We start from the raw sequence: 26,123 nt of genomic DNA, 5'->3' as shown, positions 1-26,123 counted from the left end.
TGGTGACACGGAGTGAGCCCTGTGTATCCCAAAGTGGTGGTGGTGGTGGTGCCTGCGGGATTCTCTCCCCTCTATGAGTCCATGCAGATATACGCGGAGTATGTATAGTAGCTACTATGTAGCATGCTCTGCGCGTGCTCAAGACAACCGCCCGTGTAGAGTACATACCTCAGAAGGAAGTAGGTATGTAGGTACTACGGTAGGTAACGGGTGGTGCCTGCGGGATTAGCTCGCCTTCATGCAGATATACGGTGGTGGAGTACGGTAGTATGTATGATATGATAGGTAGTTAGCAACTTAGCATGCGTTGCTCCGCTGAGGACAGCAGGCGGCAGCCGACGAACCACCATCTGCCGATGTACACCACCACTACGGCGGCGATGGGGGCGATGCGCACCACGGTATGTTCCACATCGCTTGTTATTGCACCGCCTGTCGATTTTCGCAGGTGGGCGAGTGCCACCGCACACTGCACACTAAGCAGTAGTTGGTTTGTATGTACCGGTTCGAAATCCGGCGAAAGTTGACTGAACCGGCCACACCGTCCAACCGGCAAACGAGGGATCACGTGGCGGAGTGTGGCGCGGTAGAGTATATACCGGTATTCTCGAATCTCGCCAGCAGCAATATACTACTTGGTGCCTACTTCCTATTCCTGCTTCTGTGAAATGCGCAGTTTAGTGCTCGTGTTTAGCACCCACAACCTGTATTAAGATTTCCTGTTAGCACCTGCCACCACGCCCACCAAACCAGAGGCAAGAGGCTACCTACCTACCACAACTGCACCGTTCAAACTGGCTGTTTGCGGATACGGATAGTTAGTACCGTAACTAGGTGGGCAGCTGGTCAAACTGCCAAACCGCCAAACTGCCACACGCCCGGGCGCGACGGTGGAGGCGATGTTCAATGCTCATCAAGAAGTGAATAGAGTGTTTGATGCATACTACTATATACTAGATCAGTAACTTAGAGGACTTACTACTAAGTAGAGTACCCGTAGCGCTCTGCGCGTGCTGCGCGTGTTGTCTACTAATTACAAGTACTTACCTACTTCCTACTTGGGTACTGTGGAGTGAGTTACTAGGACCGGCGTTGCAACCGAGGAGCTAAGGCAACTGCCTATATAGTCAAATATCTACATGCGCACGTCGTTTCGCCGACACAGCCAGCCGACGTGCTGTAGTTAAGCCTGTAGATAGCTGGGTACATACATACCAGGTATGTACATACACACCAGGTACATAGAGTACTAGGCCCTGTTCGCGCACACCATTATCTCATTATGTGGATGTGCCAAGCTTGTAGCGCGAACGTGTCCTCAGCCTCGAATGCAATGGAAAAATGGCTGGGAGTCTCGCGGATTTACTCAGTCATTCCTACTTGGTGACTAGAGTCATTCTTTCAATGACTGTAACTGTGTGAGTTGATTGACTCTTGCAATGCTTCCCGGATGACACTTGTAATAAAGCCCATCGATTCCATAGTCTTCAGCTTCTAGAAGTTCCAAATTCTGCCGAGGAATCAAGTTTCCTGCCAAGGCAGTAGTAAACACTTGTCCGATCTCTTCAATGTTTTTTTTGCTGTTCCAATTGTTGAATTATCGTGGTGATGGTAGTGGTTGAGGTTGAGGTTGGAGACTCCCCCCCCCTTTTTTTATTGTGGCGCAGCCCAACTTGACACAATGGGTGAGATAATGGGTTGTAGCGAACACCTGCCACCGCAAATTAGGAGTAGAAAAATGGTTTTCAAATTTGTGTGGTAGCAGGATGAGATAATGGGTGCGCGAACAGGGCCCTAGTTGGCAACTATCATTGTACTATAGTAGTAAACTGGAGCGAGTCGACGTCTCATTAAGAGTTGAGCTATGCAGACACATCCGATCCGCCGAGACACCTTTTTCTCGCCAGTGCTGACTGCCGCTGACTCCTCAGTGCGTGGCCGTGCCCACCGCCAACCCTCGCCCGCCAAGCCACTCTCACCTTTACTCTCACACTCTCTCACTCTCGGCCGACTCATGCGCATTGCCCAGCCACAGCGGGCGCCCAGCCACTCGCCACTCGTCCGTCGTCGCTGACTCGCTGTTGACTCTCGACTCTTGACGAAAGCAGGAATCCTCGGTGCGGCGGCAGGTGCAACACAAATATGCACTGAGCCTTCCGCTTCCTCTTCTTCGCTGCGGGCCCGGTGGTTATGCGAGCGGACAGTGGCACAGTGGCACCACGGGGCGCACTCGTCATCGTCATCCGCATCGCCGTCGTCTCGGTCGTATCGATGCGATGTGATTCTCCGCTCTCTCGCTAGTTATTGGTTACGAGGCTCACCTGAAGGGTGTGTGTGTGGCAATACGCAACACGCAAAAACCAAAAGTCGAACGACCACACTGCACTGCACTGTAACTGCACCTTCGCTCCGCTCGAATCCCTCCCCGCGATATTCCCGCCACCGCAGGTTTCCGCTTCCGATCCATGTCCCTGGATAACTACTACAGTACTAGAGTGCCTACCGTATCACTCTGGAGTGTTTGCATGCTACTGTAGGCACCTACTTATGTAGCGTAGAGTAACTACTCAAGTATGTAGCTGTGTATGTTCACGGTGCCCACCCCGTCGTGTGTGAGTATGATATAGTTAGCATAACATAGTATCTAGAATATAGTATCGCAGACATGTTTCATCCATAAGCACGGACACTGGCATGCTTCAAAGTCCACGTCCCTGACCTGCCTTGCCTTGAAACCAGCACCGGCGCCTGCGCCCTCCACCCATCCATCCATCCATCTCCCGCCTTCATTCCTTCCTTCCTTCCCTTCAACCTTACCGTCGCCTACGTCGCCGTGGCTGACTGACGGTACTCTAAGCATGGGAAATTGTAACCAAATAATCCATACCCGGGGGAGGCATGGTGTCGACTCTCGACTCGAGTCGATCACCCACCTCGACCCGAGTCTCCGAAATCAAAAGTAGTAGTCAGTTAGTCGGATAGACAGCCGGGGAAGCGCTGGCGCAGGTAGGACTCAGGAGAGAGCTCAGGGAGGGTATCGGAGACTGGAGTAACCTCCTAGGTAGGTATAGCACCTGCCTACGTAGCCCCGAGGATGCGATTACTTATCCGTCGACTACCTAGTGGTAAGAGAGAGGGGGGGGGGGGGGGGGGGGGAGGACGGGACCCAAAGAATCTATTGGTCGAGACTATGCCAGCGGAAGGCTGGAAACGGCGCGGATAGACGGTGGGACGGTGGGAGCTGGCACGCGGCGAGCATGGTATGCGATCCCCCACAGGGCCAACCACCACCACCACCACCACTGCCGCCGCCGCCGCCGCCGCCGCCGCAGTGCGACGGACGGATCAGTGATTCGGCGATTCAGCGATTGAATAGTTCACGGCGGTGTGTCGAGTAGGAAGTAGGTATTCCCGGCCACTCCATTGCATGCGTGTTCGCTCGGAGGGTTGGACTGCATGGGTGAGTGTTTGTGATCGGGAAATGTGGATTGCAGCGCCTTCTGCCCACGTAAGTACTAGATTAGGCACGTATACCCCTCCGTTTCTCGACTCACTACTACCACTACCGCGTCCTTATGTCTCAGCGAGCTCCGCCTCTCAACCTATTCCACTCAAGAGTCAACTCCCCGCCAGGCAACAGCCAAGCGCCGAGAACCTCACAGTCTCAGAGTCTCAGAGCTCTCACGGCCGATTAAAGTTTTCGATGGTTCGGAAGCCAGGTCGGAGGTGAATACTGGAAAGGCTTGCATCAGGGTAGAGATCCAAAACTCGGGGTGAAGAAGCAATCAAGATAAGCAAAGAAGTGAAAGAAGCGATTTTTTCGCTTGAGTTAAGACTCGAGAGGAGATAAGTTACATAGGCATGTACTGGCTTTACTGCAGGAGCGCTGGGAAAGTAAGTAGCAGGGCGACAGGAGAGGGTAAGCAGGAGGAGCCTTGTTTCGTAATTCAAGAGAGCATCCTAATGCGGAGATGGCTTATTCTCCGAGGTCGCCAGGCTGACCAGCAAAACGATTTGCTAGACCAGACTAGAGCTATGCGGACAAATCCATAGGACCATAGGCGCAACTGTGACTGTGATTATTTGCACTTAAGGATGGATTTGACCCTTGCCGAGTCGAGTCAGGTATATAACACCTCGGCAGGAACGGCAGAGATATGTACTACCTTATCAGCAGCACATCACTAACAGTCACTCGCAAGAGGAATCCCCCCGACGTCGAATTTTCGCCACCCGCAGAAAACACTGTGGGCAGAGGTCCGGAAGGAGACGGGGAGGGGAGATGGTCGCTTGAAGATCCGAGACCTCATCGCAGAAGAACGTTGCAGCCAGGCGATCCCAGATTTCCTCTCCTTAATGCCACTGATGTGGGCAGACGAATCCCAGAGGCCACTGAGGCAGGTACAGCAAGTGAGGTATCCGAGCGAGAGCTCAGGAACGAGCGGCAAGAAAGGTACGCGGAGCTGAGGCGAGAGGAGCCTGGTGGATGAAGGTGCTGACGTTGAAGAGTCGGGGTTACTCCCGCTGTTCCTCCCCACACCTTCTTTCATGGCATCCCCTGTTGAAGATGCAGGCGGCGAGGCAGGAGGCGAGGCAGAATAGGGAGAGGAAGCGGAAGGTACCTTTTTTAATGTCATTTCCCTGACGTGCTCTGTTTTTTATCGCTGGGACAGGCCGGGGCGGAGGGCAGGGAAATCTCTGCTGTACCTGGTTGAGAGCGTTTGCCACCCCTTCAGCTGGGGTATAGGTAGTATATGGTGGTATGAACCGTTTGGTGGTATAGTGTTATAGTGTGCTACGCACTCGCACTCTCACACACTATGTAGTTTGGTAGGTGTGATCCTGTAGGTAGATAGGAGTGACGAGTCCACATCTATGGTTCGGAGATTGATGTTGATGTTGATGGCAACGGCGTCGCTGGAGGCGAGATTGTGAATACCCACTTCGTCGTTATTATTGTCTATCGCGAGGCGCCCGCCACTTTATAATGCTCGAATTCATATCTGCAGCACGGAAAAAACCCCGCGTGGTCCAATGGTCTAGGGCCACGCAATCGGCGAGGGGAGTTGAGGGAAAGTTCTCGGTTCAAGATAGGTTCAAAAACTTTGTATTCAGCTCTTGGGGTTTCCGAGCCACCCGCCGGGGGTGGTGACGGTTTTTGTTTTTGGCATCACCGACGGAGCACTGGATATCACCCGGTGGTATCACGTGACACGCCTTGCGCTCCTGCCGTTTTTTTCCTTCTGTTTAATCACTTCATTCGACATTGGTAGATCATTTCAGATTAAACATCCGCTTTTCCAGCCGTCACAGACTGCTGGCCGTGAGCTCGATACTGGTTCGTTATTGCTCTCCGCCCTCCCCCCCTACTCAACCCTCTCCGCTCCTCGCGCTGCTGGCTGTGGAGGCGAGGATCCCGAAGATGAACTTCATCACGGGGGGAAGGGTGGAAATAAAACTTACGGCGAAGAACTGAAGTCCCCCCACACAGGAGGTAAGATCAGATGGATCAAGACGTACAGGAAGGTGGGGTGGTGGGCTATGCGGTGGTCTGGTACAACCGGTGCATTCGGATGGATAGGCATCGATAGGCGCCACATCGGACGGAACCAGGAGGCGTACGACGGCTAATACGCGGCGATTTCGAGATCCCTCACAGAGCCCACTCTCAACGACCGTTGCTCAATACACCCTTTAACGGTGCTCGTCCTCATCGTCGGATATATCGGTCGGTTCTCATACTCGACTCTCGGTCGGAAAGAGGGGACACACACACACCACATGAATTCTAAAGGCTGAAGCTAAAGTAAGCCAGGCATGTGCTGGGCTCAACGCGTGGCCTTGGATGTTGCGTGCAAAAACGTTCGAAAAGAATACGAAAAGTCGTATGTACCGAAACCAACGCTCAAAGGATAAACCAACTTTGCGAATTCACACTTGCAAAGTATATCGGCGGGTTTGGGAATCATCGTTGTCGTCATCACAACTTTCATCAAGATCGTTCGCCGAAACTATGACTGAAAAGGAGTAAAAGAAGAAGAAAAAAAGAAGAAAAAACAATACTTGGGCCACTAACCCGAGTGCGGCGACGGCGACGGCTATCGTCGCATCCTCTGTCAGAGGCCCCGCTTCATCTCGTTGTTTACAGGAGCTCGTTTTCTTCTATAAGCAGTCTCCTTTCTCATCTTTCTCGTATTCATTACATCAATCAAGTCAAGTTCTTCCCTCAGTTTCAACAACGTGGCGCCGACTTTGCGTGAGTGATTGGCCGTGAAGGTCGCTTAATCGGTGATATCTAGCCCTCGCTGCGGACCAAGGCCATACGGACTTCCATTGCACGTAATCTATGTAGGTACATAGCAAGGCAAGGGATAGAGCTACAAACTGTTCAATGGAGGGATCGCTAGGTACATACAAAGAGTCTTTCGTCGCCCTCCTCGCCTCCTTCTCCCCTCACCTTAGTACATGTCTACATATGGTGCTTCTCCATCGTCAAAATTTGCACGCCCGGAGATTTAGCGCAAAAAAGGTTCCGTAGCGGATGGCTGAGATTGAGCGTTGTTGGGCGTGAGTGACCTGGGCGGCACATTGGGATGAGTAGCCTTCGGACCAAGAAGTCTACAGTCTGTACATAAAGAGAGGCCCCGCCGCCCCGCCGCTGATGATATCGTTGCTGCATCGAATTTATCATCTTTACCCTTCTACCCAAACGTTCAATCCGGGCCCATAACCTGAGAAAATGTTTGGGTAGAAGGGCAGAGATAATCAATTCGATGCGGCAATAATATCATCGGCGGCGAGTTCTCTCTTTATATACAGACTTCAGGCCTCTTATCCAAGACGACTCTACTGCTCTACGCCGACGATATGCTCAACTTCTCACCATCTGCAAATCGAGTGTCCGAGCTCAAGAGCCACCTCCACGCAAAGTATAAGATGACAGATCTCGGTCCAGTCAGATGCTTCCTCGGAATCGAAATCGAGCGAGACCGGCCAAACCGAGCCCTACGTGTCCATCCGCTACCCCTACTCACTACGATTTTCCCTCGGACCAACAGCGAGCTACCCAGAAGCTCCTAGCAACCTATGGCCTATCGAACTGCAATGGCCACTGGACCCCACAGCCGAACGGAGGCAAGCTCAGAAGACTGGACTTAGGCAGGGAGCGGACCATAGGTGGCGAGTGCTATGGGAGACCGGGAGGGAGGAGGAGTGAGGGAGCATAAACTGCTCCTGAGAGTGGGCTGAGGGTGAGGAGGACTACGGTAAGTTGTTACTTAAATGCATATTATTGGTTGGCAATACTGATTTCAAACTCGTACAGAATTATTCGAAAGTCCTTCCTGGCCTCAAGTCATCAGACCGGGGCACGTCGCCAGCAGAAATTCTACGCGACATCCAAGAAGAGCTCAGAGCGGTACTGGAATTGAACCTGTTTAGTTGGAAAGCGGCGTCGAAGAAAGGGTTTAGGTTGACAAGCCAAGGAGAAAATCTTTGGATTAAGAGGGCATTGAATATTCCGGAAGAAAAGGTGGGAAGAAAAAGAAAATGCAAATGATTGAAGGAGGAAAGACAGGCGCTGTTCGGTTACCTGAGTGAACGGGACAACTACCGAAGACTGAAAAAGTAGGTATCGGATAACATTACTATAGCGTGCAATGCTAACTACTGGTCTACGGAGTAGTAGCCCGGTGGTTACTGGCAACCCAATAGCGCAGAATTCTTCATCGAGCAGACTTTCATCGCGTCCAACACTATTTCATATTTCAAACGCACAACCGGCAGCCCTTTCTTTGCAACTCCCATCGAGCCGATATTCCTGTCCGATCTCGATATTCCTGATTCGAACGATGTCCGTGTCGCATGAGGTGGTTCTTTCTAACAGCTCTGACAACCACGGCAAGAACCATGAAGGAAGAATCGAGTCCCAGCTGTCGGCTACACAGCCTCGGATTTTCCGAAGATGCAGATGACCGAAAATCAGCATCTGGCTACGTCTGTACTCTCGGAGGAGGTGCCATATCCTGGCGCGCCCGGAAACAACCTCTAGTTGCCTTCTCCACCGTGGAAGCAGAATTTTGATGCACAATTTGGAGGTTTGGGGCGCACGCGAGGGGATCCGATCCGAAGGCAGTTGGAAGAGGAAGAAGATTTAGTTCTTATTATTCTAGCTGAGGTTCTAGTTGTACTTATAGTCGTCCTAGACGAACTAGAACCTTCCTCGTGAGCCGTGCACAAACCTCACTCGCCGGACAAACCTGACTCGCTGGACAAACCAGAACCTTCCGCGTGAGCCGTGCTAGAACCTCACTCGATCAAACACGCCGCTCCGACAACAAAGGCCTTACGGGCCGCAACACAGAATACATAGGCGGATCAGATGCAGCCAAGGAAGCCATCTGGATCCGGTCCCTGTACAGTCGAGTCATGCACGGCCAGATTTTATACCATCACGCCGAACGATGCCCGTACCGCCTCTGCCACGAAGAATCCCAGTCCGATACCGATCCACAGAAAATCTTCGTTGATAATCAAGGGGCCATACAACTTGCGAAAAATCCGAATTCCACGAACGTACCAAACACATCGGTGTGCGGTACCACTTCGTCCGGGACGCCTGCGACTGGAAGTTCATCTGCGCTACCTACCTACCAACTGCCAACATCCAAAACCAATCACCATGACGAAAACCCCTTCGTTGGATCCACGGAAAGCAATCACCATGGCAAAACCTCCCTTCCTCGGACCACGCGAGCGCGCAGGAAGAATATCCATGGCCCTGGCCTTGGTGGCAGTCAGAATACCGGGGAAGTGGATTCGGTGGGAGTGAAGCACGTGGCAAGCGGATGACCTGAGTTTCTCCGTTTCATGTGTATCCTTCTCTTTGGAGGGTGTACTCTTTCTCATCGCCGTGGATTTTCCCATGAGGGGTTTTTACACGGTTACGAGTTTTTAATGAGGTACCACCCGGGGATGTAGGGCCATGCAATCGGCGAGGGGAGTTGAGGGAAAATTCTCGGTTCAACCCAGGTCAAAGAACTTTCTATTCAGCTCTTGGAGTTTCCAAGCCGCCCGCCGGGGGTGGTGACGGTTTTTGTTTTTGTTTTTGGCAAGACGGGTGGAGCAAGGTATATCACTCAGTAGAATCACGTGACACGTGGCTCGTCTCGCGCCGCCGGCTTGATTTTTCTGTTCAATCATCATTGCATTCAACTAGTAGATCATGGCAGATTAAAAATCCGCTTCCCGGGCTATCACAGGCCGCTGTCCGCGAGCTCGTACAGACCGCTGGCCGCGAACTCGTATGACCGGGGCGGACAGTTGCGGTTCTGGATTTACTATATGCACTGTTCAATAAAGAGTCAAGACACGGCCTAGTTACCACCTTCATTTGTTCGCTCTACCGTACGTGGCTTATTCTATTCCCCATCCACGCATCAACTCGCGTGCTGCAGGGTTCGTAAGAAACTTCGGGGGCGCCGCGGTCCAAATTCCTCATCTGGATCACTGTCCACAATCGAATTGTAGTCATCATCATCACTGTCGGCGTCACTATCGGCGGTTTCGTTGTGTTTGTCATCACCATCGTCCTCCTTTTCACCATCGTCGTGGTCGGCATCGCCACCGCCCCCTTCTTCGTCATCGCCGTTCAATTCGCACTCGTCCATTCCGAGAACCTCGCGAGCGTCTGCATCCGGCCTCCCCTCCTCGCCGCCGATCCGTATGCACGCAAATCCGTGTAAGCGTTTAAACATCATACTGCGCTCTCTCCGGTCCTTCCCGACGTTTCGCGGATGACGATCGTGCACACTTCCGACGTAGCGACAATCGACGACCTCACGGCCCGCCGACTCCTTCGCCACGGTAGCCACCAGGAGCACCGGCTCATCTTTCTCCCCGGGCTCCCTGACACCCAGCAGGATACAATTCCGCCACTTCTGCAGCGCCAGCTTGATCTTCATCACGACCGACCAGTGCGTACCGAACGGCAGGAGCTTCCCCTCCTCCGCGTCGCCGCGCGTCAGCAGCCGGTAGTCCCAGTCTCCCTGGACCCGCCCCAGTGCGTCGACCTGCAGCGTCACCACTTCGTTGTAGAACGAGCCGCTCTCCAGGTCGCCTGCTGCGTCCGTCGGCATGTCGAGGATCATTGGAGGACACCACGAGAACCCATCCGACGTGGTCATTGTCACGTGGCCGTGCATGAGGCTGGGCGGTCGTATGCGCCCAAGATGGGTGATGATCGCCTTGGTGGTCTCGCCGACTGGCAGCTGGAAGTTGTGGTCTTTGAGACCCGCTAGGAGCCCGGCGATGATGATTCGGTCGGGAGACTTGGAGGTGCTGCGCGGCTGTAGCGTCACTAGGATATCAGAGACGTTGGTCAGTTCCTTCCGTAGCTTTCGTATGAGTGAGGATGCGATCCAGTGCGCGCGAGTGCTGCGCGCGGGGTCCTTGGCCAGGATATCATCGTCCAGGTCCTTCACGACGGAGACGCCGGGTTGCTGCCCTTTGTACAGCACTTTCACTCGCTTCGACATGTAGAGTTCCAACGCGGTCCAGCCCCGCGTGAACCACGGAGAAAGCACCATCGCTAAACAGGGGCTTCCGTCGTCTGCCCACTCGAAGTCGAGAAGATACTGGTCGTGGACGAGTACATATTCCGCGTTCTTGTAGTTCTCGTTCATGGCCTTGATCGCCTTCCTGCGTGTCTCCCGCTCCATCGGAATGGAGATGGTGTCCCACCAGATCCCTTCGGCGCCCAAGTCCGCGCAGATGCCGGAAAAGCTTTCCCAGAGGCAGTGGTTGACCCTGTCCTTCTCGCCCACGCCCACTCCGGTCCCGTCGGACCACACGTGCGATATGGCGACGTACGGCCGGCCAGCGGGGAGTGGAGTATCAGCGCCGCCGGAAAGCGACCACGTCGTGCTCCCGTCGCGATTGAACGACTCCGCGAGAAGCCGCGAGTCGAAATGCTTCTTCGCGCAGGTGCGCGCGTCCGCACACTTATGTAGCTGCTGCATTCGGGTACTGTCGATGGTGGTGAAATGGCAGAATCCCGCCGTGCAGTGCTCGTGTCCGGCGTGGCGGAACGATCCGTGCTTCCTGATGGCTTCCATGAGCGGGTGCAGATCGAGTTGTTGGCGCTCGCTCGCCATGGCCAGGCTCCACACTCGGTTCGGGCACAGCCCTTGCTCGGATGCCGTCTCGGCTGCCTTGACTACCGCAGGGAAAAATATATGCTGCGGTAAAAGGTTCGGCTCCCACCGGCCTTCGAAGACGGCGCCCATTCCGAGGAACGACTGGATCGTCAAGGTCCAGTAGATGACCTCGCAAACGCCCATAAGATCCACCTTGTGCAGCCGACCATTGCGGCCCCTGAGCTGCGGGCTGACCGGGCGGCCATCGTGCTTGCGACCCAACAGAACCCAGTGGGTCATACAGCATGCGGTGCGCAAGTGAGTGTACGTCCTGGCCCTCTTGTCATGCTCGCTGTACGACGCCTGGCAGGACGTAGTGGTAAGTGCCCATTCGCGAAACGCCTTCCACTCGCACAGCGGGGCGACGCTGTCCATCTCCGTCCTGTTCCGCATACACGTCTCGTTCTCGCAGTATCGCACTTTCGACTCGACGCACAGCTGCCCGAGCTGGTTCAGGAACGTAGTGTGCTTATTGACACGCTCGTTGAGCGCCATTGGATCGTGGCGCGCCCAGCTCCCACCGCTGAGTGGGCTGTTAGAGCAGCCTCCGTGGGTGGCCGGTTGCAGCAGTGCGTCGTCGATATCGAGCGTGATGGGCCGTGGCGGTGAAGGCCGTCTTCCCTTCCCAATGTCACCGAATTGTGCTTCGATCGAAGCGATATCGTCCATCTCCTGGTGAACGGCTTGGATGCCGCGCCTGGCTTCGATGTCGGCAAACTGGTCAGCGTAGCCGGCAAAGAGGGCGTCGTTGGACATTGTCGGCTGCTACGTACACTGGCTATTGGTGTTAGCCCAGTAAGGCGTCATGATGATAGGAGGTAGACAAGCCTCCGGACTTTGAGACCGGCTTCGGTGTGTTCTAGGCAACTGTGTGAAGATTCGGGTTATACTCGAGTCAACGTGCTGGATGTGTACATATGCTCGGGCATTCCCGCTACCGTAGGTTGTTCACCGAGTCTGATAGTCGCTGACTCGCGTGGGGCGAGGCTTTGATACCGTACCATCTGCGGCTCTTCATCTGCGTGGGGTCATCTGCTTTCTGCCACCTGCGGGGTCTATGTATATACATGTGTGTGACGGTCGCCAGGATACGGTATGTAGCACACCCTTGAGGTGTTCGAGTGCCCAAGGCCCCAGTGACATAATCCTGGAGAAGACGGCGAAAATGAAAGACTATGGAGACGTTGAGGTTGTATTCAGCTTCGAAGAGCCATCTAATATGGCTCTCCTCTGCTGCCGATGTATTGCACAACGTTCGGTGTCAATCGATCCGGCTAGCCTCCTCAAATCTTATCTGATCCTTCATATATTCTTCATGTGCTCCTCTCATGGTGGTAGGTAGCAGACGACACCTAGGGAAGAAGTATGTAGCAATACTAGTAGGTAGGTCTTGGATACATCCAATCGACGTCTACCGCTACGTCGTTCATCACCAATCAAAACAGTCTGAGGAGAAATTCGAGTCCCAGCCAATTTCCGACCAACCAGGCTCGTGGGTCGTTGAACCCCACACTCTGCAAGTTTGTGGGCTACACAAGCAGATATGAGTCTTCCTTCAGCTCGTGAATATGTATTGTGCTCTACTCTGCTAGTACGGCAGTACCTACGGTAGGTAAGTCCTTAACTCTGTACCAATAGAAGTGATCGAAAGGCATAATCCGGTGCCGGTTTTTGGCCCGGCTATACAGTAACGGCTGGGTCTGAGTTATCAGTTGGTGCGGCTGACCTATTCGCTGCTTTCTCCATTTAAAATTCCCGTCCACGGTCTAGGTGGCAGGCTGAAGTATTTGCTGGATGATAGATATCCGTCAAGATGCACACTGCTTTACTAGATTTGTTGGTTCCGTAACGAGTACTGTTGTATAAACAACCTGGAGAGTGGTACGTAAGTACCTATCCAGGTATGCTATCGGGTGGATAGGTAGGCATGATGATATCGCACAATGTTGGGGCAGCTACGACTTCCTGCGGAATCTGAGTCGGTGACGATATCTCACAACCGCAATGCCTCGTAGAGTCGTAGCCGCCGGCACAATCGATGTGACAACTTTCAGGCGGGGGCCGTCGGCCTCCCCCGCTTCATATCCCAAGGGTTCGTCCGACATCCGATTCGCGAGAGATCTTCAGAGGATCATTGGTGGAGCAGCTAGAGCTATGTTATGATAAAGCGTTGGACTGATACCGGTAGATGAGTAGGCAGGTAGTGTACTGCTAGCCTGGGCGCTGACATACCGTAACTATTGCCCAGAGCTAGAGCGATCTGCCCACCGGACGATGACGAGGAGGGGCAGACCAGGCGGATTTGTGCAAGATTGTACTCACAGCACACCGTAAATGGTTGAGGTCTACTAGCCGTTGGTGGTTATGAAGCATGTATCGTTCAGCGTGGTGTTGGAGTCTTTCTCCTGTGGTTTCTCTTAGCAGACGTACAATACATACCCAACAGACAGCTCGACAGCCACTTGTTCGATCTCCTCCCGCTCCCGCTCTTCTCGGTTCGCTTGTTCACTCCATCCATCCAACAAGATTCGGCTGGAGCATTCCGGAACCTGTCCACCTCAGACCTGTCCAGGACGCCAACAGTGACGACGGAGACTCAGGGGCGGGGGTAGGGGGCGATGAGGCCGGATCATGGCGATCACTGGATGATCGCAGGTCCGGTGCAATAACCGGTGTGTCGTTATGCGGACCACATAGTTATGCACTTGGGGGTGCAATAACCGATGTGTACTCATGTCATTTATGCATACCAATGCATATTACCAATACATTTCCGCGGCAACACGGCAACACGGCAAGCCCACCATCCGGCTCACTCTAGAATCAAGAGTCAAGAGTCAAGAGTTAAGACATGTCCAATATCCAGCGCTGGACGATCCTGACAACATCCCCCTCCCCCCCTCCGCATCGTGTTGGTCGAAGACTCGAAGCCCCCACCACCGCTGAGAAGGCTACTACGGTATCGGTTAGTTAATCTCTGGGCATTTCAGGCCAACCACCGACCGTGCGGCGTGCACGGGTTCGCTCGCTTGCGATTGCTGGTGCTGTGGATATGCACAGTCAGCTTCACGATCTGAGGCTAGGGTCATGGCGGGGATTTCTCGCGAAATTGACGAGCCGGTATCATAGTCCTAGGGCTGCGATGATAAGGGATGTTTATCGGTGACGGATACATGTTATTTGAGTACCTAGGAAGATTCCTAGTACTTTCTTGTTCATACCTGGTTCTAGTCTAGTTCGTGGTCTGTGGTTTTTCGTTTGTTTTTCAGGCTAGGTTGAGTTGTATTGAGTTTCCTTTTCTTTCGTTTCTTTTTCTTCCCTTCTTCTTCTTTTTCTTCTCCCGGCGGCTGCGGGACTCGGGGTGCTCTCCCGGGATTGGTTTTGGTCTTCGGCCCCCGTCAGGATTTCGGGAAGCTGTGAGGCGCAGCTAAATACTCTACAGATTTTTGCCGCCTGTTCTGTCGGCGCAGGAGGCCAGGCGATCGATGCCAAGAGGCGAGAATCGAGAATTGAGATGGGAAGCGGCTCACTGATCAAGAACTCTGGACAAAAAAAGCGGGGATCGTGGTTACGTATCGCTTGATCATTGCGTCCTTCGAGTACCATGAGTGGGCACTACTCTACACGGTATTCTCGCGCGATCGTCGATGTATTCACTCGCTGTGAATCGTGGTTCGTGGCACAGCTTACACCGTACGAAGATCGGAGTCCGTGGAGCAGCAGAGTGATGCCTTGTGACTTGCCTGCTCTCCATCCGGATATCCCAGACTCCCAGACTTCAAGACGCCCGGACTCCAAGACTCCCAGCAACCGGACGTCGCACGGCGCAACGTTGCATCCTTGCACCACCCGCACGAGAGGGACATCCTGGAAACTCCCACAACCCGGGATATCAGTTATGTGGTCAACCTGGAAACCGGGACGTCACGCAGCCTGCAATTGTCCGATTCGGTTCCTCCCCGTCCTGGCGTTCCCATCCGTACTGGTACATTGGAGGCGTGGTCGGGCCTACCATCGTGCTGAGTTGTCTTGTCTCCGCTACATAGAAGGCAGCGGCGAATGTTGGGTTGGAACTTGGGAGAACGCCCGTGCCGTCCTTTCCTCCTGCAGATCGTCTCGCCAACGACGGTATGTTTTCTACTCTCGTGATGGTGCATCGAAGAGGGCAGAGTCGAACCTCGCATCCCCGACTATCGTCACCAACACCTGACTTACCGCCTAGGCAGGCAGGAAGCATGTCGAGAATCGAGATCTCCAGCAGCCAAAGCAAATTCCTCAAGCATAGGTAATCGACAGGTCTCATTCCCAGCCGCACTCCCCGTCACTCGTTGCTCAAAGATCTCGTGACTACGATCGCCTATATACGCACGTACCTTCTTCTGCAAGCACGCATGCACTCATGCAGTCAATGATTATTGTGCAGAAATCGTACATACTGGGGATTTCTGCACGTTGATCTTCTGTCTCCCCCTCCCTCTCTCTCTCTCTCTCTCTCTCTCTAACGTAGCTTCTGCACGCCCCGCTCCTTTCCGCAGCCTATCCCACGCTTTCGCGGCATGGGTCACGATAACTACCGTACCGTAACTCCCTCGCTCTCTTATGAAGAATTTGATAACTGACAACACCGTTACTACATACTACAACATCTTCATACCTCGTGTTGGTATTGCTTTCGGCTTCCTTGATTTGCCCAGCGATGTCTCTACTTAGCGCCCAGGTGCCAGCCTGCAGCGCACTGCGCAGGCCTAGTTAGGCAATGGGCATTGCGCAGTGGGGGGGCCGGGCAACACGGGGGTGGTGATCTTCAGGCAGCTAAGTGGACTGTGGCATAAGCGCCGAGGGAGGTTGACGTCTGGTTAACATGCTTACCTGGCAGCGTGCTAGGCTAGGCTAGGTAGATACTGTATTGGCGGAGCGCAGCTGAGCTTCTCGGGGCACACAGCAGCAGCTGCTTTTTTTTCTTCTTCTTCTTCTTGTCTGGCTTTCTTTCTTTCCTTCTTTCTTTTTGACACTGTCGCGGCTTTGTGTTTTCTTCGCGCCCGGGGTTGGGGTTGTGCTTCCCTTCCCAAGCAAATCGAATGCAGTTCGCAGAAAGAAGAAGAAAAAGAAAGGAAAAAAATTGTGAGGACTGACTGACTGTCTGACTTCGGCCCTCACTGAGGGGATGCATACTTACGTTGCGCAGTGATTGTAGTGTACCACAAAGGGACTCCGGGGAGTCCAGCGGAGCCCATCTAGGTAATTGTTATCTTCTGCACGCTCTGCTCTTGAAGGGGAGATATATATGTGATTGGAGACGCCCGCTCCCCGCCGCCCAGCCCCGCCTTCCCACCGACATATATGATATGACCTCCTTGCTTCCCGGACGCGCAAAAAAACACCCGCTCCTCCGCCGCGTGCCCAACATCGTTCGAAACGAATCCCGACAGGAAGACGGCACGTCTGCTGTTGATCAGCCTGCAACTGCAACTTAACCGGAGTGCCAACGTACCGCGACAATGACTATGACGACGCCAATAACACTCACCCGTCTCGCGGTCCTAGCAGTGCTCTTCGCCATATCCACCGCCTTACCACTGTACTTCCCCCGTCCCCCCTCCCCTCCCCCTTCCACCCCTCTCTCCCCTACTAACCTGCGCAGCACCCTCCACACCCGCGACTACGACGACGTCGACCTGCCCAACGGCGCAGCGGGCCCGTACTCGGAGGGCGGCTACAAGCCACCGGATGCGCGGGCGTCACTAATCACCGCAGGGGTCTTCGGCTTCCTCGGCCTCGTCGGCGTCGGCGTGTTCTTCTACCTGTGGCGGCGGCTGCGTCGCGAGAACGAAAAGGAGGATGCTGCGCTAAGGGCGCTGCGCGCGGAGATGGGGGAAGAGGGCGAGGATCCGCAGTCGCCGGACTCCGCGCGAGGGAAGGGGGAGGATGGGAAGGGGGGAGAGGGGGAAAGCGAGAATAGGATTGGATGGAGGAGGATGATGCGGGAGATGGTTGGGTTGGAGGAGAAAGACGAGGTGCGGAAGGATACGAGAGAGGATGTGGATGGAGACGCACAGGGGAAGAGGCCGGAGGGGTTGAGGATCAGTGTGCAGTCTATGGAGGTGCGAGAGGTCCCGCCGCTGAGGATGCCGCTGCCGCCGGCGAAGGCGGTCATGGCGGGGCAGGGGAGGACGATCTCGGTGGTGCCAGGGACGTCGAGAGCGTAGGCGTTTGGGGGGTGGGATACCGAGCGGCACGGTATTCTCTTGTCGACCTCTCGAATACACGGAATCCGGGCGGAGTTGGGGACTCCCGACTCTCACGGCAACCAATTTACCCAGGACACCCGAGTCGGTTCGGCTGCACTGAACCTCGAGTTCTCTGCAACATTTTTACTTCCCGAGTCCGAGTCCCAGTCTCCTTTGTAATTTTTCCTTTGTATTATTTCCTCTGTACATCTATGTTGTTTTATTATTTCTCTTCTATTTCCCTTTGTTTCTCTCTATTTCTTTCCTCTTGTCTCTGTCTGGAGCACCTGCTGAGGCTGCTGGTTGTAGGCTGGGGCTGAGATTTTTTCCTGTAAGCTGTATTCTCGTTTGTCTTTCTCTTTTGTCTTGATCTCTGTGAGTGAGTGGGAAGTTGGGCGTTTTTTGTTTTTGTTTTTGTTGTTTCATTTGTTTTTCTCTGGGAAGGGCTGGGCTGGTCCTCGTGACTTGAGGGTTTTCCATATGTACAGTAGGGAGTTAGGTGGGAGCTAGGGGGGAGGGGATTGGGAAGATCAACGGAAACGGGACACGACACACGATACCTAAAAATCACATCCATATGTTGGATATCTAAGAAGTACTTTGTACAGATCTACTGCTCCGCAAAACGCGGGGATAAAAAGTTCACTTGACAAGCACCCGCTGCCCCAGCCCGGCTCAACACTTCGCTTGTACCCGTGCTACCCGTGCGAAAGGCAAAATTCGCGATCGCAAGTACGGCCGCAGTTGCTGGTACAGGATGCTCAACACGTGTAGCTCTGCGAGATAAAAACTCCTCAGCCAGAAACCAACACGCGGGTTGCACGGCACGTTACTCTGCTATGCCTCCCCCCGTCCTGTAGAGAGCTGGAGTAAGAACGCACACCCGGTGAGTCGGTGGCAGGACAGGGGTGCAGCAGCGTCCAGCGTTCAGGTTATGTAGTACCACCCACCACCCACCACCCAAACTCCTCAGCATGTTACAGCATGTTGGAGTACAGCATGTCAGCGTCGCCCTCTCCACACACGCACGCAGAGTAGGCGTTGCGTTTCCAATACTCCGCACGAGTCTGTCCCCCGCGAGCCAGCTTGCCGGTGGGCTGGGAAATCTTGTTAGCAAGCCAGGCAGTCAAGCGGTCAGGAAGTCAAGCAGTCAGGAAGTCAAGCAGTCAGGCAGGCAGTCAGGCAGGCGTTGTGGGGGCGACGACGATCGATGGTGTTTTTTGTTGTATTTTTTGTAGTTGTAGTGGTTATTGTTGTTGTTGTTGTTGTTGTTGTTGTTGTTGTTGTTGTTGTTGTTGTTGGAGAGGAGGTTGGGAGGTTTTACTTCCCTCCGGTGGGCTTTCCACGTTGTCATTGTTGCTCACTCGTATTGGTCTGTCTCCGGTCGAGGGGTTTCTGCTTACGGCTAGCGGGCTGGGATATGGGGAGTAGCGGTCTCAGGGCTGTCGTGCAATCAACGATCGAGCAGAGTTACAGAACAGAACATCCGGTTGGTTGAATAATTAACAGCGGCTGATGGTCAGCCTACTCTAAAGTTGACGGCCGCATGCAACTTCTCTGACCCTCTCAGCTAGTCATCATCGGTGGTTAGCAAGTGCGCATTCCGCAGCGGAGGCATGTGGGCACTGTCACTGTCACCGCCATCCCAGCACAGTTCCAGCCCAGACTTGCTCGAGTGGGAACGGCGTCGGCAATCGAACGTCAACGAGGTTCCCGCTAGACAGGTTCTGGGGGGAGCGTTGTGCTTTGTTTTTCGGGATGTTTTCTTCTTTTCTTCTTCTTCTTCTTGGGCGCCGGATGACACTAGAGTACGGTACTTGGAGAGCATGTCCAGCGGCTCGGCTCGGCATTCGAGTGCCGGACACATCGCAGGGCGCCCTCAGTTGGTGAAGATCAATGTATCACCGCGGGTATCCTCTCGTACAAATGTAACTAGCAAGGGGGTAAGAGTTATGGCAGTGGTGCTGTCATGTGTTGACAAGTGGTAGTGACATCGACTCTATACACCGTACTCTATTTCAAAGATCGCATGAAGCAATTCCGCGAGAGCGCGAGAGCCGCAGAGCGCCGGGGCGCGTACGGTCATCACCCCGTCGATCATTCGGCCTTCGGACATCACTGATCAGGGAGTGTGGCGCGGCGGTTCGGCCGGCGGTCCAGCTGCGCATCGGCGTTGGAAAACACAACGGGAGGGAGGCGCAGCAACACCCGTCGAGAGTGGCTATGCGGGCGGCGCATAAACGGTGCGCAACGCATTGGAGCAATCGGATATGGGCTACCAGGCGGCGGCGGCAAGCTTCCCGCTGAGCGTTCCTTGCGTGCTCAGTGCTCACTCGCCGTCTCGGCCGGTTTTTTGTCTGTTTTTGTCTAATCACCATCGCATTAGACCTTAGTAGATCGTGTAGATCATGGCAGATTACATATCGTTTTTCACCCGACTGTGCGGTTGAGCGGTAAGCGATGATGGGTTTGCGCTTCCGGGGCGGTTGTGCCGATCGGGCTTCGGCTCTGCTGGCATGGACCGCTGACGAAGCACCGAAGTCGCGATTCGGGATTCGGGACTCGGGACTGCAGGGTGCTCTCCTGTGGCATGGTGTGGCGCCTCCCTTTCCCTTTGCATGCGGTCCACGCCAATGTTCACGGTCGCGGACCCAGTGTATTGCTGGCGCCCCGGTGCCCACTGCCCTAGCACAGCGGAATATAAATAGTCACTCGTTGAATTTTGACTCATCCACGGCGACGCCGTCTCGGCCGACCAAGTTGCGTGCACTCGCAAACACAGCCGAGACGGGAGGCTCGTAGATACCCACGGTGCCTTACCTACTCTCTCTCCGTTGGCTCCGCCATAACTGACTCGTACATCCACTGCACTGCACTGCACTGCGACGACGGGGGTGTTTCAAGCGCGGGCGGTTAAACGTCTCGGAAACGACATGGAACACAAGCCGCCGCAGAACGGACGCCTCGCTGGTTCGTCAGGGCTCGTCAGGCAGCAAGATCTACGGTACATGCTGCTAGGTACTACTCTATATATCTCCGCGACGCGCCGCTGTTCTAGTAATTTTCTAGCTTGTTCTCCCCCATTGTCAATTTCCGGTCCCGCGGGTTTTTCTTTCTTTTCTGTCTTCTTTACGTTCTTCTGAGCTGGTTCTCATCTCCCCCCCCCCCCCCCCCCCCCGCGCGCGCCTACCTATACCTATACATAAAGCATAATCACTACGATGTTCTCCCTGATCCTCCTCCCCTTCCTCTTCATCCTCAGCTCCAGCCAGTCCCTCTCGATCCCCACCGAACTAACCACCGGCTTCACCACCTCCACCAACCTGATAGTAACCTACGGCGCCAACGAGCTCACCTCAGGCGAGACCGTCGCCCTCTCCCTAACCCAGTCCGCACCCACCTTTGCCCTCGGCGACTCGGACGGAATCAACACTAACGCGAACTACATCATCCTGTGCATCGACCCGGACGCGCCCGCGCCCGCCTCGCAGGTGCTGCACTTCCTCGGCACAGACTTCTCGCCCGCCCCAGGGATCGGCACGAACTTGAGTAGCGACGTTGACGCAGCGCTAGAGTATGCGCCCCCTGCCCCGCCGCAGGGGACGGGACGCCATAGGTATGTCTGGTTGCTGTACAGGCAGCCGAGGGGGTTTGTCATCAGCGATGTGCCGGAGAATAGGACCGGGTTCGATGTGCAGGCGTGGAGAGGGAAGAATAGTCTTGCAGAGGCGGTAGCGGGGACTTTCTTTGTCGCGGAGTTTGGAGGTGCGTAATGCCAAGGTGCGTGCGGGATATGCGGGATACATGCTGACGATGACGGGGGTAGATGGTGGCGTAGTGTCGAGCTCGACGACGGCGAGCGGGGGCGGGACGGCGACGAGTACGCCGAGCGCGAGCTCGACGGCGGCTAGCCCGAGCGGTTCCGGCACCAGCTCGACGAGGGCGCCCGCGCCGACGGGGGGGACCACACTTACCTCGCCTCTGCCGTTTCCGACGCCGACCGGTGGGGACAGCGAGACGGGATCTGCACCGAGTGCGACGGCCAGTGCGGTTACTGGTGGGGCTGGCCGGCGGGAAGTGCGCGTGGGGAGTGTGGTTGCTGTGGCTGTGGCTGCTGTGGTCGGGTTGGTTCTGTAAGCTTGCATGGGGATTACGTCAAGCGAAAGGGGGGGAGGGGGGAGGGGGGAATAGACATCGCACATGCTTCTCGCGGTCGTGCAGCCGGGAATGAAGTGATCAAAGGGTGGAAATATGTCGGTGGGAAAGGGGGTTCCGAGTTGTGTGACCGCCGGATCGAAACGGGCGGCGCCCCGTGGTCTGACGAGTACGTTCTTTTAGTATATGGCGATATACCGAAGCTATCCATATCGGTCCCGTCTCCCTCTCGTCTTCTGTCGTCCGTTTCGGACCATATCGCGATGTTGAAATATCGAAGCGAGTGATCCACGATGCCGCACCCCCTCCCTAGTCCCGTCCAAAATCCTCTCTAAAAGCAAAGCACCAAGGGTTCACAGCCTTAAGTACACCCCATCCAGCACTCGTCCGATAGCCACCTACCTACCTACCCTATCTCGCACCCCCCTCCCATCTAATCATAGCTACAACCAGCAGCCATCCACGCCTCGAGTGAGTGACATCGCATGACCGTTCACCCAATGCCACATCAGGCTCAGGCTCAGACATGTCTCGACTCTCACATGTCTCACCTCCCGCCGCCGCCCAACCTCCGCGCCGAGAAAAGACGCTCGCATGATATAGATGTCGGAGACCAACCGGAGACCTGTCGCATCCGGTGCGCAGGCCGATACACACGATTCACTCTGTTGGCCGCTCGAAGAGTCGATGGGCCCAGACGTGGTTGTATGACAACATGTATGTAGGTAGGCGGCGCAAAGTAGAGTAGGTACACGCATAGGTAGATGGAGTACCAGTGTGCAGCGGTGATACGTTCTCGACGGTGATTGGATAAACCCGTAACCCGCGTAGGGCCAAGCTCCTGGGACCTGTAGACGGTTCCCGTTCCGGTCGGGTAGGCACCGAGGCTCGACGTGGAGAGTTCTCGGCGGCGTTGGGTAACGTACCGATATCTAAATCATACTACTACTGTACCGGAAGAGTAGAGCTGGTTTGACAGAAAAATGTTGAACTCAACCCCCACCCCCTCACTCGAATGGCTTTCTGGGGATCACAGAAAATCGATAATATCGATAAATAGCCATGGACATTTCAATTATCGGTTTCCGCCCATCCAGTGTATCCACCACTGAGGTGGCTGTTCCTGTAGCCGCAGCCCCGCCTATCCGCGTTGGGCGGGCGTGGGGTTCGCAGATCGCCACCACCGGTGAGGGGGAGAAGGGCTCGCTTTGCTCGCCAATCAGCAAGGAGTTAGGTGGATAGGCAGTCGAGTACCGACAAGTTACAACCACGTCCAGTGAGGTTTCCAGGCTTTCCAACGTGTCCCGCCGATACGCATCCGTAGTGTGCTCTAGTATTCCTTCCCTTTTTTCATCTCTTGTCGTGCGTGCTGGGCGTGCGCGCATTTGTGTCGAGCTCCAGTTCTCCAGTCTTCCCACCTCCTCCGTTGTGAGAGGGTATTCCTGCTCCTTGCGCATCTCACGAAGTGCCGTTGCGCACACGTCTGACCAAGACGCTGAGTCGCTGACATCACCACACCACACTTTTGCGTCTCGCTTCAGCCGCACGCTGCCGTAATTGGGATTTTGGTGAAGCCTGAACTTTGAACTTTGAAGGTGGTGTCGGTATTTCGGATTTCGGATTTCAGCCCGGAACTTGGAACTTGGAAGGCGAGGGGAATCAGAAGATCGTGTCCCCTCGAATGCTCATACTTAGAGTCAGTAGCGGCCCTGGGGGTGCGAAATTTAGAATGGGACTTTAAAAATAGACCGACATACCGATAGTCGATCCCCCCCAGGGCCCCCACCACACAAACGGGCGTCGAGCGATCGAAAATCCATCTCGCCGTGTGCTAGACTCTGCAGCTGCAACCGCAGGGCTGAGCTTGAACGAAAACCCTGCGCACTGCGGTTCGAGTGGACTGCGGGGCCCATGGTTCGTTTCGAGGACTGCATAGCATGTGGGTGTGTATGTAGAGTACGTACTTGCTTTTTGAAAGCTGGGCAATTAAATACCCCGCACCGCCATGGCGATATGTACTGCGGCTGTGGAATCACATATGACCTACCTCTGAAAGACTGCAAGTACGTGCTCAGAGTACTCTACATAGAGTCCAGATTCTAGAGTTCTACCCTGCAGCCCTGCAACAGCCGCAGGCAGCAGCGGGGGATAGAGCTTCAAACTTGCCGCGTTTGACGCAGTTATGGCGTCTAGAAAACGAATATGTACAGAGAGCAGCAATAGTGAATGGGTGTTTCTTTCTCTTGCTGAGTTACAGCGTAGCAGGTTAGAGCTCGGATTTGGAATGACGAGTAGTGGTTACCATAGAGTACCGGAAGAATGCTTATGTTGAGGGGGGCCGGTTGACACGCTGCGGATTAGTTATCTACAGTCTTACGGGCTGACAGCTGATGTATTATGTACATACCAGTACTTACATGGTGGATGCACCACGTAGGTAATTTCCTCAGCTAAGCACAGTGCAGTTGCCAGTGACATTGGAATCCCGGGACATTTCCCGGTCGCATCATACTGATATATACGGTACGATACACTGTCACCTCTTCACGGGCAAGTCCAAGCGACAGTGGCAGACGCAGTTGCAGCCGCATATGCCGGGAAGAAATTCGGGCCGAAGATGGAAATCGCTCGGGACAAACATAGGTAGCTCGCACATGTCATCTGTCCCCCGGGTCTTCTGACACTGCGGAATGTTGCTCGGCACTTGCAATCGGGCATGTCACTTGTGTCAGCAGTGGGCCGGGTTCTAACTTCTGCATAGAGTACCTACGGAGAACTTTGGATCGTGGCAGCACGTGCGGGCCGATGTCTTGGACGGCAATCGGAGCACATATCATATGTCGTATCATACTCGGTAAAGAAACTCGGTAAAGAAACACCGTGTGCTCGTGACCGCAAGGTCACGCCGCACGCCGCACGCCGCACGACATGTCTCGGGCTCGTACATAGAGTACATACCGGTACACACAACGGGCAGCGGCATGGCGGGGCTGGATAGTTATCGATATCGTTATCGCAGGCACGGCAACGATTATCGGCTTCATAGAGGGTGCCGCCGGTGCTGGATATTTGCTGGATTGGAGTACTCTTGCTGCGCCCAGTCCTCACTGCCCACGCGAACGTCCGAGAAAATGATTTCCGTGCCGTCTAAAAAGACGGCAACTGTTGTTTTTTCTTCTTTCTTTCTCGCTCAGGCTCAGTCTCAGGGCTGATTTCAATAGTTCTCGATGTTATCTATGGGTATGCTGCTGGAACCAACCAACCAACCGCGAACGCGAGCAAACGGCCGCGGCTGGATGTCGCATGTATGATAGGTATGGAGTATGTACTGTACATAATATGGCTACATGGTCGGGAATCACATAAGATTCTCTATTACAGTCTACCTACTAACTACAGCTCTTCGCTTCGTTCACGGTCACGCTCACAACTCACCACGCCTTGCGCAGGCAGGGGAGCCTCGTACGACATCATCATCAACATCAGCAGCATCACCTCAGGATTTCAGTCTCGGTGTAATTTTCACCGTTCACAAGGAATACATCCATCCCTCGTCCCCTCGTCCCCTCGTCCCCTTGTCCCCAGGTAGAAGAGCTGAGGAAAAACGCGAAAAAAAAACCAGAGCGTTTTATGCTATGCGAGCCTGCACTGCAGCTGCGACTCGCGCCGGTAGCGAACGAATAAATATGGCCATGGTAAACGTCTGTATGAGCTGAAAGTTGAAACGTACGCGCTCTCGTCGAACCAGTCAGGAAGGGCGAGGGTTGGTATGTATAGGTAGTCCTGGGCTGAATGTATAGTTCGCCGGAACAGCCTCGTTCGATATGGATATGGATGTGGATGCGATTCCTCCAGCACCAGCACGAATCCGAGATGCATCCTCCACCAGAGTCCAGACCTCAAACGGTATGATATGTATAACGTCATGCCGCAGAAGTACCATACAATGGCATACATACCCCGCCCAGCTTGTTCAAAGTTCATGTAGCCAAGGAATGTATGTAGAGCCCGCGTAATCGCTACTGCCTAGTTATACTCGGTGTGCTGGCGACGTGACCGCCGTTCAGGACCTGCAAAGTTGTTTGGACGTCGCGAGTACCGCGCAGGAGCTGAACCTATGCAGGGCATGGACGTCGTACGGCGACCTAGTGAGTGCGATGACGGGATATGGGGGTGTAGGAATGCATATGGCGGGTCTGGCGCGGCGGCGAGGGAGTTGGCGAGAAAGAGGAGGAGGGGAAGAAGGATGGGTTCTGACTTGGGGGAGAGGGGTCAGTGTTGTTCCGTCATGGCTGGCAGATTCAATTGTACCTATCCGAGTACCGTAGGTAGAGTATGTATTCGAACGCCCAGAATAGTACGGCCACTGTACCGGCCGCCCAGTGGGCACTCTATCTGATATCACACCTAGGTAGTAGGTGGATAGAGTACCGATCGGGAACTCTTGTATGAACTTTACCCGGGACCTTCTAAATTCTCACAGCAAACACATACACATCAACACGTTTCGAGTCGGCTTTCTCTCCACTCCCCAGTCTCAGGCTCA

The 26,123-nt window shown here is 54.4% G+C and overlaps 4 protein-coding genes across 4 annotated transcripts; 2 read left to right on the top strand and 2 right to left on the bottom strand.

Annotated features, from left to right (window-relative positions):
* Positions 1–9,225: 9,225 nt before the first annotated feature.
* On the bottom strand, positions 9,226–12,265 carry BZA05DRAFT_411512 (het domain-containing protein). The gene is made up of 2 exons (XM_051485003.1): positions 12,024–12,265; positions 9,226–11,896 (listed from the first exon to the last, which is right to left on the bottom strand). The coding sequence occupies exon 2, from the start codon at positions 11,862–11,864 to the stop codon at positions 9,438–9,440; it is 2,427 nt and encodes an 808-aa protein (XP_051335293.1). The 5' UTR covers positions 11,865–11,896; positions 12,024–12,265; the 3' UTR covers positions 9,226–9,437.
* Positions 12,266–16,529: 4,264 nt separating this feature from the next.
* BZA05DRAFT_188374 (uncharacterized protein) lies at positions 16,530–17,523 on the top strand. The gene is made up of 2 exons (XM_051479381.1): positions 16,530–16,773; positions 16,837–17,523. Exons 1-2 carry the CDS (start codon positions 16,694–16,696, stop codon positions 17,399–17,401), a joined length of 645 nt encoding a protein of 214 aa, XP_051335292.1. The 5' UTR covers positions 16,530–16,693; the 3' UTR covers positions 17,402–17,523.
* Positions 17,524–20,856: 3,333 nt separating this feature from the next.
* BZA05DRAFT_316176 (phosphatidylethanolamine-binding protein) lies at positions 20,857–21,177 on the top strand (the record flags this gene model as incomplete). The annotated part of the gene is made up of 1 exon (XM_051480384.1): positions 20,857–21,177. A coding segment is annotated over one exon (321 nt), but the record flags the coding sequence as incomplete, so codon positions are not given.
* Positions 21,178–22,526: 1,349 nt separating this feature from the next.
* BZA05DRAFT_188292 (uncharacterized protein) lies at positions 22,527–23,635 on the bottom strand. The gene is made up of 3 exons (XM_051479380.1): positions 23,335–23,635; positions 22,836–23,253; positions 22,527–22,783 (listed from the first exon to the last, which is right to left on the bottom strand). The coding sequence occupies exons 1-3, from the start codon at positions 23,509–23,511 to the stop codon at positions 22,719–22,721; spliced, it is 660 nt and encodes a 219-aa protein (XP_051335290.1). The 5' UTR covers positions 23,512–23,635; the 3' UTR covers positions 22,527–22,718.
* Positions 23,636–26,123: the final 2,488 nt, after the last annotated feature.

This window comes from Tricharina praecox, assembly GCF_024521635.1.
Source record: "Tricharina praecox strain CBS 144465 chromosome Unknown BZA05scaffold_36, whole genome shotgun sequence".
NCBI lineage: Eukaryota > Fungi > Ascomycota > Pezizomycetes > Pezizales > Pyronemataceae > Tricharina > Tricharina praecox.
Note: the sequence above shows the minus strand (reverse complement) of the source record. Positions and strands in the feature narration are given on the sequence as shown.